This window comes from Molothrus aeneus, chromosome 1 (genome assembly GCF_037042795.1).
Source record: "Molothrus aeneus isolate 106 chromosome 1, BPBGC_Maene_1.0, whole genome shotgun sequence".
Taxonomy (NCBI): Eukaryota; Metazoa; Chordata; class Aves; order Passeriformes; family Icteridae; genus Molothrus; species Molothrus aeneus.
Window position 1 is genome coordinate 24,548,258 of NC_089646.1, and position 13,529 is coordinate 24,561,786.

General features: G+C 40.7%; 1 protein-coding gene across 2 annotated transcripts; it reads right to left on the reverse strand.

Annotated features, from left to right (window-relative positions):
- Positions 1-5,146: 5,146 nt before the first annotated feature.
- On the reverse strand, positions 5,147-11,736 carry TFPI2 (tissue factor pathway inhibitor 2). 2 transcript variants are annotated; one of them, XM_066563760.1, is made up of 5 exons: positions 11,471-11,736; positions 11,202-11,381; positions 10,539-10,718; positions 9,204-9,377; positions 5,147-6,745 (listed from the first exon to the last, which is right to left on the reverse strand). In XM_066563760.1, exons 1-5 carry the CDS (start codon positions 11,544-11,546, stop codon positions 6,645-6,647), a joined length of 711 nt encoding a protein of 236 aa, XP_066419857.1. In that variant the 5' UTR covers positions 11,547-11,736; the 3' UTR covers positions 5,147-6,644. The 2 variants fall into 2 exon arrangements, with proteins under 2 accessions (XP_066419857.1, XP_066419781.1); XM_066563684.1 differs by having other exon boundaries at positions 5,147-6,748; positions 11,471-11,730.
- Positions 11,737-13,529: the final 1,793 nt, after the last annotated feature.

Sequence of the window (13,529 nt, forward strand, 5' to 3'; positions counted from 1 at the left end):
CTGTATGTCCAGAAGTGTTGATGGACTCAGTTGTATCCTTAGTTTTTCTGTGATGTCCTCAGAAAACTTATTTCAATGCATTTCCAGCATTGTGTTACTCTTCACTTGGGAGAGTCACTCACACTCATAGGGAAATTTGGAGTGAAAAGAGCTCAGACCACCTGGCTGATAAGCACAGAGAACGTGGTCAGGTCCTGTGGTCACTGGGTCTTTCAAGAACATGGTGCAGGCAGAGGCTGCTCAGAGGGCAGAGCAGAAGGAAGTGCAATGAGTCAAAAAAGCTCTCCCCTCCTCCTTCCAGCCCAGGATTCCTTAGCCAAGGAATGATCATTGCTGTACAACTTATAAAAATGTCTCTTGTGATTTGGAGGGAGCATGCAAGAGCTGGGACTATTTTATTTTCCTCTGATTTACCTTTCTCAAGTGCTTAAGGTATGTCCTACCTCTTTTCTCTCCAGAAAGCCATTTAAACTGCTTGTCAGTGGCTTCTTCACAGAGCTGAGGGTTCCAGCAATAAATAGTTTGAGGCCATTTTGAGGTTCTGAGATCTGAAGCCTCCCCCTCTGCAGTGGAGACTCAGCATGCTCCTCCCTAACACTTTATGGGATGAAATCAGAAAGCTATTTTGAGAAATCAGATTTCTCAAAAATAAGAAAAAAAAAAGCTCTCAAACTTCAATGCTACTAAGTGCTTACTGTCATACTTAAAGGCATATATTTCTGTGTGTTTGGGATAGAAAAACTGCAGATATCTGTACAAAAATGAGGCAATGGAGAGTTGGATAATTCTCTGTCAGCTCTATTGCAATGGTTTTACAAAGAGCTTTTTTACTGTGTATATGGAGTTCAAGAGCAGCTTTCCATCTGCATTACTGCAGAGTACAGTCTGTAATATTTTTTCAGTCTCATATTAAATAAAAAATAGAAAATTGGAAAACAAAAAGGAGGTGAGTACTACTTCAGTGACCCATTTACTTTTTATTAAACTTATTTTATTAGAACTTATGTGATTCATACTGTACAGTTTTGTTTGACTATTGCTTAGGTTAATTCACACTAGAAGGATGCAAAACTGCTCTTATGAAAGCAGTCAAGGAACACATTTTAATTGCCAGTACCAAAGGGGCACTTAATTGTCTACTAATATGTAATCTATTGGAAAGAAGAGTATCCAAACTAAATGATGAATTTAAACCATACTAAATTCCTCCTTCAATATAAACTGATCTCTAATTATCTAAATATTGTTTTAGATTTTAAAAGAAGTCTTGACAAAGGTGGAAGGAACAAATCCTTAGAAACCTAATCAAGGAAACAGCTTAAATATTAAAACAGATATTTCCTGGTGTTTTTGTAAAATAGGCTTCATAGCAGTTTTAGTTCTAATCCTATTTAAAGACATATTGGAGTAAAGCAATGAGTTAGTTGCCCCACCAGATCCAGCAACTCTCTGGGCACTGAAATGAAGTTTGGAAACTTCTTGTTTAGCCTTTGTTCATTTGCTTACACCCACTGATGGACACTGGTGAAGTAGATCTCAGGTAAAGCAGATGCATGTGCTGCTGCAGGGGAATGCTGCTCTGTGCAAGATCATGTTTCTGCACTTAAAAGGATGTTATTGAAGTCTTTGGATTCACTCCAGCTGTTGTTGAAATCGTGGTAGAGTCCCTCTGGCTGGAACAGTGGAAATTGTACAGGCTCCTTATGCTCCAGTGCAGCAGCCTGCATCCGTGAAAGAGCAGTAAATACCATTTGTCATCACTTTTTTCTCATTAGACTTCCCTCCCACTTTTAGAGAAACAAAAAAAAAGGGGGGGAGGGGGGGAAAGACTTGAGAGTTGTGCTTTCTACTGGAAGGAGGCATTTCTATAAAGTGTTCTTTTTCAACATCAGTGAAAATCAAGATTCTCCCTGTTGAAAATTACTGTAATGATGGAAAACTTCCTTCTGATTTGGTTGTGTGGTATATTTTTCACCCTCTACTCTCTTGATTTTTTAAATAGCTTTTATTAGTATAATCTAACCTCTTTATCTTGCTTCCTACGCAGAGGAAAAAAATTCTCATAGACAATAGTTTTCATATGCATTTATTAGACACTCTGAGTTTTATTACTGCATTTCACTCTAAGCCTTAATATAAACAGGCAGTGCCATCTTAGAAAAGCTGCTGCAAACTTCCTTAGTAGTGCTCTACCTCCAAAAAAGCTCACTGGGCAAAACCATCGTAACTCAGCTGGCAGATATAGTAAAGTATTTGACCTGTAGTTAACATATTAAGGCTTTTCATGGGGATCTGGCCTAGGAAATAATAAGGCTTAAGATTCCTATATGCTCACCAGCTTGAAGTTTAGCCCCACCAAGTCAGACAATGTGATGTGTTTTGAGTAGCAATTGCATTTAAAACCTTTCACTCAACAGCAGATAAGCACCTAACGTGATTTGTCTGGAAGAGCACCAGTTTTGTCCATATTAATCCTAAATTATGGTCAGCTGCCAGTATAAAGGGAACCTTCATTAAAAGTGACTTCTTTTATTCCCACATAATAGATACAATGCTCTACAGTTCATAGATTAGCCTTTAACTTGCCTGAACTATCTCTCTTCTATAAATAGTTCACACACGAGCTAGGAACACTCATTTCTCTGGCATTTATTTGGAAATCACAGCTCCCAATCACACCAGTGGCTAATGCTTTTATGCTTCTTGCTTTTTAAATATCACTGCTGTTCATTAGGCTGTATATTCTATAATTAACACCCCTTCTCCTCAGCAATTAAGTAATTTATCAGATAACAGACATTACTGTACAGGACCACCAGACACTGAAAAATGAAGCTTACTTCAACAGAAGCATGTATTTCTGTGCAAATTATTGTGATAGTCTTTCTAACTAGAAAGAAAAAGAGGCAGATTTTGCTTTCAACAACACTGCTGTAAATGCATAACAATTCTGGCACATCCACAGCATGGTTTTTCCAGATTCACACAATCATAGCTGGACTATGTTTCTCTAGTAGAACAGAATTCTTGTCCCCGTCTGGGTCAGAACAGCTGCCCTCAGCCATACAGCTGACTGCAAGCTTCAGGATAAAATCTCTCCCCTCTGACTGGGGACACAAGTTTAGGGATTTTTTTTTTTTTTTTTTAACATGGCCCATTGTTTCTAAAAAATGCTTCTTTCTAAAAAAAAAAAAAGTTCCACAGTTTCTACCTCCTCAGCTGATGAGAAGTGACAGAGAAACAGGAATGCTTTTGGTTATCAGAAACCTGACTCCAGGCATACAAGCTGAACTCATTGTCACTTCACTACTAAAGTATGGAATTTGAGAAAGCCATTTATTGTGGCAAATCACTGTTAAAATTATATGTGCTTGCCATCATGTAGCTTATCAATAAAAAATATTATGTGCTTCCACGTGGACTTTTTTTCTTTTCTCTTTTTGACATTTAAAGTTCCATTGAAACATAATCTCCTACTCTGGAAATAATTTACAAAGGAAGACCTTGAGTACCGTCACATGATGAAGAATCAGTGCAGATTTTCATTTTTGTAATTTTTATACAGTTCTTTGCAAGATATCACTAAGAAATGATCTGGAATTATGGGTCACAATGAAAGTTAAAGAGCATGGATGTTGCAATGCAGTTTATTAAAATCTGCTTATTCCAGCAACTACTTTCCAGTGGCAGGTATGACTGTCCCGGGCAAATCAGTAGTCAGGAGTTTCAATGGCAGCTTGCCTATGCAAACCCAACTGATTATAATCACTGCTTCCCTCCCCTGCTGTAGAAATTTGCACTGTGACACACAACACCAGATGCTGGACACTGGCTACTATAATAAAAGTTAATTTGCAGGATGGTATGGGCTGCATTAATTTTCAACGTGGCAAAACACTAACAGCTGGCCCAACCTTGGGCCAGTGTTGTTTCATCAGCAAACTGAAAAAGGAAGTAAGTAATGAATCATATAAAGGGCTTTAGATGGCAAGTGTTTAGATCAGTCAAAGTCACAGTAGGCTGAAGGGATGTAAGAGTAACCTAAGAGCACAAAGCAGAGCAGCACAGTGACAGCTGAAATTTTTTATAGCTAAAACAAAACAAAACAAAAAATCTCAAGATGAAGGCATTTACCTGGAAATATGGTACAATTTATGTAATAGCTTCAATAAGGAACTGAAAAAATCTACCATGAGCACTTCCTTTCCCTGCCCCACCTCCTCCAGAATACTCTGCAACCTGCTCACTATGAAACCCTGTGAAAAACATGGTTTATGTTAAATTTCTGTGTGATACCAGGTAGATAAGGGATTAACACCCAAGCCTGTGATATTTCACTATGTACTTTAGCAGCAAGCCCTAAGGCTTTAAATTATATTTTTATGCAAGTAAAGAAAGTGCCCATGGAGCAGCTGCATTGCACAGGATGCTGCAGTAGTCACTGCAGCATCCTGGCTCCATCAAGACAGCTCTTGCTGAGCCCCTGAGTTGGCATGAACAGATGAGTGCCAAATTCCTGGATCCTTTCCAGGACATGAGCAGGGTATTGCATTACTCAAGGCACCCAGTTCTGGACCAAAAACAAGAGTGGAGCTGCTCTCAGATTTGGGGCTCCCTTTAAATTCTAGGTTCATTTTTGTATCCCACCCAAAGATACTCCTATGAAAGTCAAAGACACAGAGAGATAAGGAGTAACAGAAATTTCTCAAACATTATTCCAAAGATTGTATCTATTATATACCCCACGGTGTTTCTGTTAAAAGACAGCCATCCTTTACAGTTACAAACTGTGTTTAAATTGAACTTCAACTTCCTAAACAGGCTTATGTTTTTATAAGCCATGGTCTGAACATGAAACGAATGCAGCCCTAAATGTTTGCGTTATGTACAAAAAGATATTCAGAGGACACTCTGGGCTGCTGCTCTAAACAGCACAGCCAAAGTTCACAGCCAACAGGAAGGGATATGGGCAATGTCCACAGATACTGTGCCCTGGCTACCAAGAGGCTTGGCATGAGACTCAAAACTGTGTCACAAGTTACTTACCATTGTCTGCCACAGTGTCCTCATTCACCTGCACTAAGCACGGGATGATTAAAATAAAAAGGGGCTTTGAGACCAGAAATGGAGTGACAGAAAGACAATGGCAAGCACAGACAACTGTTTTAATTGAAAATCTGGCAGTGAGAGAAACATCAGTAAGAAAATCAGATCTTGACTAGTTTGCCCATCATGTTCCCTCTCTGAAATAGGTTTAAAGCACACACCTGAATTATTCAAACTGAAAGCCAGTGTAATTTCAAACAAATAGCTTGTTACCCACACAAAAGCTATTCAGATAGTGCAACATCAAACAAGAGAGCAGCAGCAGACAATAAGCTAAACTAAGGACTCCTTTGAGAGCACCTCTTTCGAGAAAACCAGCTGAGCTACAAAACTGCTGAGGATGATTAACATCCATGCAATTTATTGGCTTTCTTCAAATAAAGACCTCAGTGTAAGGAAATGATTGAAGAGACAACTAAACTCTGTTAGAGTCATAATTAACAAATTATAGGTTCCATTACATATACTGGTCTATACAACTCATTCAGGATAATGACAGAACAAGCTTTTTTTCCACAAAAAACATTTTATTAACATTACTTATTAATTTTTATTTAGAAAATATTGACGGTGAAATTAACTGAAATTCAGACATTATGAAAATACAAAATATAAAAGAATGTGCAAAAGTATCACCATAGGCATAACCTACCATAAGAAATATAAAAGTGCCTCAAAAGAAGGATTACCCTTTTGTAGATGAAATTTGCAGAAACTTCTGCTGCTCTGCTTCAACAGCTACTGCATTATCACAAATATCAAAATGCTCTGCAGATGTAAACAGCATAGCTCCATTAAAATCAGTAAAACTATGCTGATTAATGCCATATGAGGATCTGGAGTAACTTAGCCAAAATTTCAAATGTCATGAAGAAGTAATGGCTACACTTTAATTTTAATGCTCAACTAGCTTATTCATTGCCTTTGTCAGAGTGTTTATCAAGGCATCTCTATTCCAAATTCTCTCCTGTGGGATAAGCTGCACTTTAAATTTATACTTCTTGTACTGTTATGAAGACTTCTGAAAGCCTTTACTATGAACATTGACTGTAAATGACCATCTATTTAAATGATAGGGCCAAACTATGTAAATGGCAGGGCAATAAACCTCTGAACACACTTGTGAAAAGTTCCTCTTCTTCAGCAAGCAGAGGATGCAAAAAAAATTTTAAAACTCCATGGTAGATTTTCAGTGTTGGACTCTCCTTAGTTATAATAACAGACATTTGATTTTTCAAATTTTAACCGATTTGCAACAGCTGAAATATTCTCCCAAGGCAGTAGTAACATTTCCCCCATAAAAACATGGAAATTTAAACAAGTCTTTCCAAAATATTATTGCAAAGACAACACAGCAGAAGAACCAAACTTAGGTTCGTTATTCTATTAAATGCAGTTTCTTATAAAAAAGTAAATTGCATAAAAAGCAGCTCTGAAAGACAGAACTATGTCAGTATAAAACTTTGTGAAAAATATCTTACAAAAGAAGAAAGTGGAATCAACAAAAAGTGTATCAAACATCCAAGTGCACATCAGCTTTAAGACTTCAGGTTATACATCTGAGATTTTTTCTTCAGTTTTCTCACTATTTTTCTGCGGGATAAATTTGTTGGCTTGTTGATACCTGGTTTCTGATTTCCTGCTAACAAAACAAAGGAAGCAGTTAGGGAAACTGAAGGACAAAACTGTTACTACTTGTTATTGTTTAAGTTTGGTTCATGTTACACTGTTCACTGTTCAATAATAACAAACATAGCAGAAACTGTAACATGTGTTCTGCATTCTCTATTCTCACACTGTAAGGTCACCAGTGTGTTCACCTTTGGCACTGGAATCCTACTTTGCTGCTCTTTTCCTGAGCAGGCATCAAAGCCTTATCCAAGTGTCCTGCAGTGACAGCAGAATGGAACTAAATACACTGCCCTCTATTAAAAAAAAACAAACAAAAAAACCAAAAACCCAACAACCAAACCAAAAAAACCACACACAAACAAAAAAACCCAATCTATTCTTACATTTCTCCAAACAGTGGGACAAAGGTTAAAATACAGCCAGTGCTTGTGGGAGATGTAAAGAGAAAATTATTTGAGTTTCTGCACAAAACTCACAGAAGCTGCAGAGTGGCCTATGACAGTCAGAGCTAACATCAGACGTGCTTCTAAAGGCTGCATGAATTGCGATTCAGAAAACAAGTATTCAGCAATCTTGACTAAAAATCTTTGTCTTTATGCTACCTATTTACCAGCACCCAGAGCCACTGTGGCCAATTCCCAATTATTTTGCTGTCATCCCAAGGCATTTGCTTTCTTTTCCAATATAAACTTTAAAGATGAAATTAATCACAAACCTTTTCACTCAAAACGCTATAGATCAATTTAACAAACAAAGTGGTATATTTGCAGAGGGAAGGTCAACTGAATTCAACCTGAGACTCCAAGAGGTAACATGAAAGCTGCTGAGAAGGAAATAATGGAAGCAGGAGAGGAGGAGCAGGAGAGGCTTAAGTTGCCTGAATTATTTGCTTAATGTTGCTGTGCACTCCCAAGCTCTAGAAAGGAACATGCATAGCACAACATTAATCAGCTCTAATTATGCCCTTAACTTTGGTCTTCAGCTGTACCAAGCCTTACTGAACTGCAAAATCCCAGAGTTGATGAAAAAGCTTGTAACTGGTACTTTGCATATGGCTATCTGGTGCTCTAGTTACAAGACAGACAGCATCTCCTTACCTTTTCTTACACACACACAAAAGAAAAAAAAAAAAACAAAAACGTGAGGAAGAGAGAATCGAGAATCCCCAGGTGAATCTTGATCTTGCTGGGTGTGGGCAGGGACAGTGTGGAGGCAAGATGCTGAAGAAGCAGTTTCCTTCCTCCTCTCTCTGAACTCTCCACACTGGAGCCTGGCCCAACCACTTCACAGGTAGCAATGGATGCAAATTAGATAATCACAAGCATCTCAGATAAACTTAACATACTATTAGAGACTCTCTCATAATACAATGGCAGAGACACACTCAGACTTGTCATCCACAGAAATATTACTGTAATGACTAACTGGCAGGAAATATTTTTATTTCTGAGGACTGTGCTCAAGGTACAATCCTTGGCCTAGACCTGGATTTCCAGCCCAGAACTGAAGAATCATGTCCCAGCATAAGGCTTCTGACTATACAACTTCCATACTGAGGTACTCAGGTCTTGTGCTTATTATGCTTAAAACAGAGCTGCTTTTTAGTTTTTCCTTTTTCTTTTTCCCAAAGGCAATGTACATGCTTAATACAGCCTTAAATATTTTTCCCATTAGTATCTATTTTTAAAATACTGCACTATGTCTGCTTCCTAAGTGTTCTGGGCAACAACATACAATTCTCTATTTCTCTCATTTATTTTCCTATCAAATTAATTAAATTAGAGTATTAAAAACTTGCAATAGCTGCAATATGACTGCAAATAAAAGCACAACTGTTTCTATTTACAAGCACAGCCACTAGCTGGTTTCAATAAAAGCATTAGGAAAATCTATTATCATTCCAAGCTTTTCCCCCCACGGCCTGAGAAACAGCTGACACAGCACAACTGATGAGGCAGAATCTTTAGTAATGGGAATAAGAAATGTGAGTAGGCAACAGGGAATTGAGGAAGGATGGTAACTTCTGAAAATGCAAAAGAAAAAAGTAAATTGAGTTCACAACAGAATTTAATCCTATTTAAAACTATCCAGAATAAAAGGATATCTTAGTTTGTGGTCGTGGAGATACTGAACAGTTTAAAGACTGATTCCTTGTAGGCTCTAGGAAGTAGGCTTAGTCTTTTTGTGTGCCCTCCTCTACACTTCATTCAAATATGGTGTAACCACCTCACATCACACTGATCTTGCCAGAAGGATTTAGCATTGCCTTTCAATTTTCCCTGTCCTTAAAAACATAAGAGTCCAAAATGCAAAAAGCATACCCCTGTAGCTGGCCAAGGTGAGTAAAAGAACACTATGAACATTCAATACTGTTATATGGATTGCTTTAAATGCTTGTGACTGACAACATATGAAAACCAAACAAAAACAAGAAACAAAAAACCCCAAAACCAAAAAACCCTCACCATTTCTGCAGACATTGTAGCAATCCTTTTCAGTGACAAAGTTGTTGGCATTTCCACCACAGCCAGTATATCTGAACTCTTTACATGATTTAGTCTTGGTGTCATAGTAATAGCGAGGCACAGAAGAGGAACACAATCCTTCATCCTTTGGGTTATAGCATAGCAACGGGCCAGCTTGGGAACAAAGGAAAAAAAGAAGAGAGAGAGCGAGAAAAATTACATAAATGTAATCACTGTAGGTGGCTTCTTAAAATTGATCCTGAAATAAATTTTGTGTCTAAACAGCACTTTTCCCCCTTGAATTGACACTATTACCAATGACTTCAGAGACTTTCTACATCTAATTCCTGGGAGCTGTGAATTTGAGAAAGCAACAGACCATCCTAGAAAACAGGATTAGATCACATAAGTGAAATTCATCAGCTATCCCCATTTGTGATGTTATACATATGACAGCGAAGATTTTTATGTAATCTTCTTCTGTATATATAGGAATATAGCAATAATTTTAGTGGAACAACCTCTACAGAGAAAAAAAAAGGGCACAACTTTGCTATGATTTTCCCAGCAAATTCTGCTCGCAGCAAAAAGTACAAATCCAACAACTTTCCTCAAGAGCATGTTTCTTTTTGCCTCAACAAAATTTTATTTTTTCTGCTGTACCCCCTTTATCATCTCATTGTATGTACAACAGAAATAATTCAGCTTTCACCTAAGAAAATACTGATAATCTGTCATCAGCTACAAATAAATGCTTTTACACATTCTGGCAGATCTTCAAAGAGCCTATCTTGAACTAGATATTAATCTGGTGTTCACATCAAAACTTAGTTATAGTTACCTGCTCATAACTGCCACCAATCTTATTTAAACCTCAAATGGAGAGACAGAGAAGAACCACATCAGGCATCTCACTTTTATGAGAAGCTGAGCTGTTGAGTGCCAAAAACCTGAGCCGCCTACCACCATCTCCCAGGCCTGAATTTTAAAAAGGCGCTTCTGCTTTACATTACACTTCCCTGAATGTGACTGCAACACTCTCTGACACATTGTCCTCAACACAGATCTTCAACCTTATTATTTCTCTTCAGATACATCTGTACAGCTCTCTAGAAGTCAAGAAATTGATTTGGTATAGCTCTGGGTGTATTTAAGATCTCAGCATTTTTGTTCTTCCAGTAACAGCTAAGACAACATATTAAAATTAAAGTCGACAATATAAAAGTCTTCAAAAATACCACTGTATGGGTATTCAAAGGAAAATATAAAATGAAGTATCATCTTCATATTACTTTCAAACCATCTATTTTATTAAAAATTTGGAACAACCATTACTTTTTTCTGGCAGACAGTGGTCCACACAAGACTGCAAATCTCTGAAGTTGTTGCCATTTCCATAACAGCCACCATAGATGAATTCCTCACACCTCATCGAGCTCAAGTTAAAGGCGTATCTTCTTAGATAGCTCCTGCAAGGTCCTCCATCAGCCTCCATCCGGCATAATTTGGGCACTTCTGCAGAAAAAAAAAATAAAAAACAATTCATCCTCTGTAAAGCCAGCCCTTTATGCTTTGCATACAGAACAAGATGGTAGTGCAGGTAAAACTGTATTACTTCAGTTGCAGGCAAGTCCCAGTTTGTCCCACTTGCTTTTTTTCTGGAGGAATCCAATGCATTAATTAGCGAGTAAGTGCAATATTAAATCACATTAAAAATCCTAATAGATAAATTCCACACGTCATCTCTGGGTCAACTGACTCTGTATTTTCTGCCCAAAACTGCCATCAGCAAGAAGCTGCAACAAGCAGGAGGGTCATCAGTTGGACTCGATCATCTTAAAGATCTTTTCCAACCTAAATAACTCTATGATTCTAAGACTCTATGATATATCGGGTAGGCGCAAAGCGTCCCGCAAAGCCAAGCAGCCTCCCCGGTGTGTCCCCTCCAGCCCCTGCCACCCCGGGGCCCTCTGGGGCACTGCCGGTCCCGGGACTCACTCTTGATAGTCCAGCAGCTCTTCTCGCAGTCGTCGAAGGTGAGGAAGTTGTTGGCGTTGCCGTAGCATCCCCCGTAGGTGAACTCCTGGCAGCTCTGCGTGTGCCGGTCGTAGTACCAGCGCGGCACCAGGGCGCGGCAGGGCCCTTCGTCGGGGGGCAGCAGGCAGGCGCGCTGCTTCTCTGCGGAGACACCAGCCCCCGGGGCTGAGGCCACCGCGCCAGGGAAGCGGCCTCGGCCCCGCGGGGTCCCACCGAGGGCCCGTTCCTACCTGTGAGGGGGCGCTGGGCCAGCGCGGCGCAGGCCAGCAGCAGCGCGGACAGCGGCAGGCAGCAGCCGGCGGCCATGGCAGCAGCGGGGTCCCGGCAGCGAGCGGCGCTTCCCCTCCGACGGCAGCGCTTTATATGCACCGAGGCGGCTTCCCCGGGCCGCCTCCTTGCGCAGGTGGTGGGAGGGGAAGTTCTGATTCAGCGGGGCGGGAGGTCGCCGCTGACCCGGCCGCCACCGGGGCGCGGAAGGCTGCGCGATGCGGGATCCGGGGGCGCGGGCAGCCCCCGCCCCGCCCCGCTCCGCCGGGGGAGCAGCGGGGGCCGCGCGGGGGGCGCCGCCGGGGCTGCCTCCCCGGAGAGCTGCACCGCCCATAGCCCAGGGGCCTCCGCCCCGGGGCTGCGGCGAGCTGGCTGGGGGCCACCCCCCGCCCCGCTCACGTTACGGGATGATGCTCAAAGAGCGTTTCCTGTAAATCACGGCGAAATCCGGGACAGGTCACTCAGCGAAAGCCCCCCTCTCTCATCATTGAGCGTCCTCCCCTCGTCATCCTCGCCTTTCCCACCCCCCGAGGCCGCTCCCTATTCGGAGGCTCCGGGTAGGACGGTGGGACTCCGAAAATCAAACGCTGGTCCTGCTGCAGGTCCCGATCCAGCCGGATCGAGTAGAGGCTGCTTAGAGAGTGCCGCCGAGACAGACGCGCGGCATTAGTTTACCTCCGTAGTATAAAACGCTGATGAACTTGAGAAAATGAGGCTTGGACTCTGGGGAAACTCGAGGGGCCGAAGGGATAACAACTCTGGCCGTGTAAAGAGGGATGAACTTCAGGAAATATCATGACCTGGTTTATTCTACAGATTGTAACCCCACCAGGCAATGAGGCATGATCTGTGGGAGGAGGGGGTGAGCAGCAAACAGCATACTTTCCCTCTCTAATCTATTAGACACATTGCATTAATTAGTGTTTACCCCAGATTGAATGTAGTAAGAGAGATAAAAGAGTGGCTGCAAATTAGGCGTCCTCTCCATAGATAACGACAAACTAATCTGATCTCCTATTGTTCTCTGCTCCCTTTACAGCGACATTGATCCATAGTCCTGCAGGCAGGCACTGCCCTGGATGAGTTGCAATACAGGGCCCTGGAAATCTGTGGCCTGCAGGAAAGAAGACAGTCTGTATGGGCTGTAAGCAGGAGGCACTTCAGGGCACCCTGATTACTTGAACTGACTTTCTCTCCATGGCTTCTGTGCTTTACTTATGTCATGGAGGACTACAACCTAGCTTCCTGACATAGTTTTATTTTTCATAAAGGCAAGAAAGGAGCAAGTCTAATTCCTACTCTACCTACATGACTTATGAAAGGGGATGAATGGCACCTCTTTCCCTCCTTTTTCAGAACTGCTCCCTTTTTCAGAATCTTCAGCAGTTAAAGTATAAGTGGGTGCTTTACTGACAAGAAAATAAATCGTGGTGCAGCTTGAGTCATCATGATGGGACGTATCTGCCATGCTTTAGATTCTTATAGCTACAATGGTTACTAATGGGTGTCCTCATTTTTAGGGATTTTGTTCAGCATATTAGGCAGAGCAGCTATATCAAAGCTTATGTCCCTCCCGAAGAAAAGAACCAAAAAAACAAACAAAAAAAACCCAAAACCCACATACTTTTTCTATTTCCAAAAGAAAGCTGTCCTTTCTAATATTGGGAAACTAAAGTGGTTTTAATATGATGTTCTTTAAATGTCATGTCCTTTAGTTTTCATGACATTTTTTGGAATTGCAAAGAAAGAAATTTAAATACCACTTTAAACAATAGCAGCAAAGTGAATGCTGTAATGCAAACACCATTTTCAATATTTTCAATTTCCTCTGTGCACAGACATATAGAAATCAAAGTCTGATTTAAAGGCACCTATCTATCAATGCTGCTATTCAGCTTCTCCTTTGCTTTAACTTAGATCACGTAAATATCTGTAAAAATATATGAACCACAATAAAAGTTAACACAGCGAGTGGTAGAAAGTCCATTACTGACTGCCATCTGCAGAGCCAGTCACGTCAGC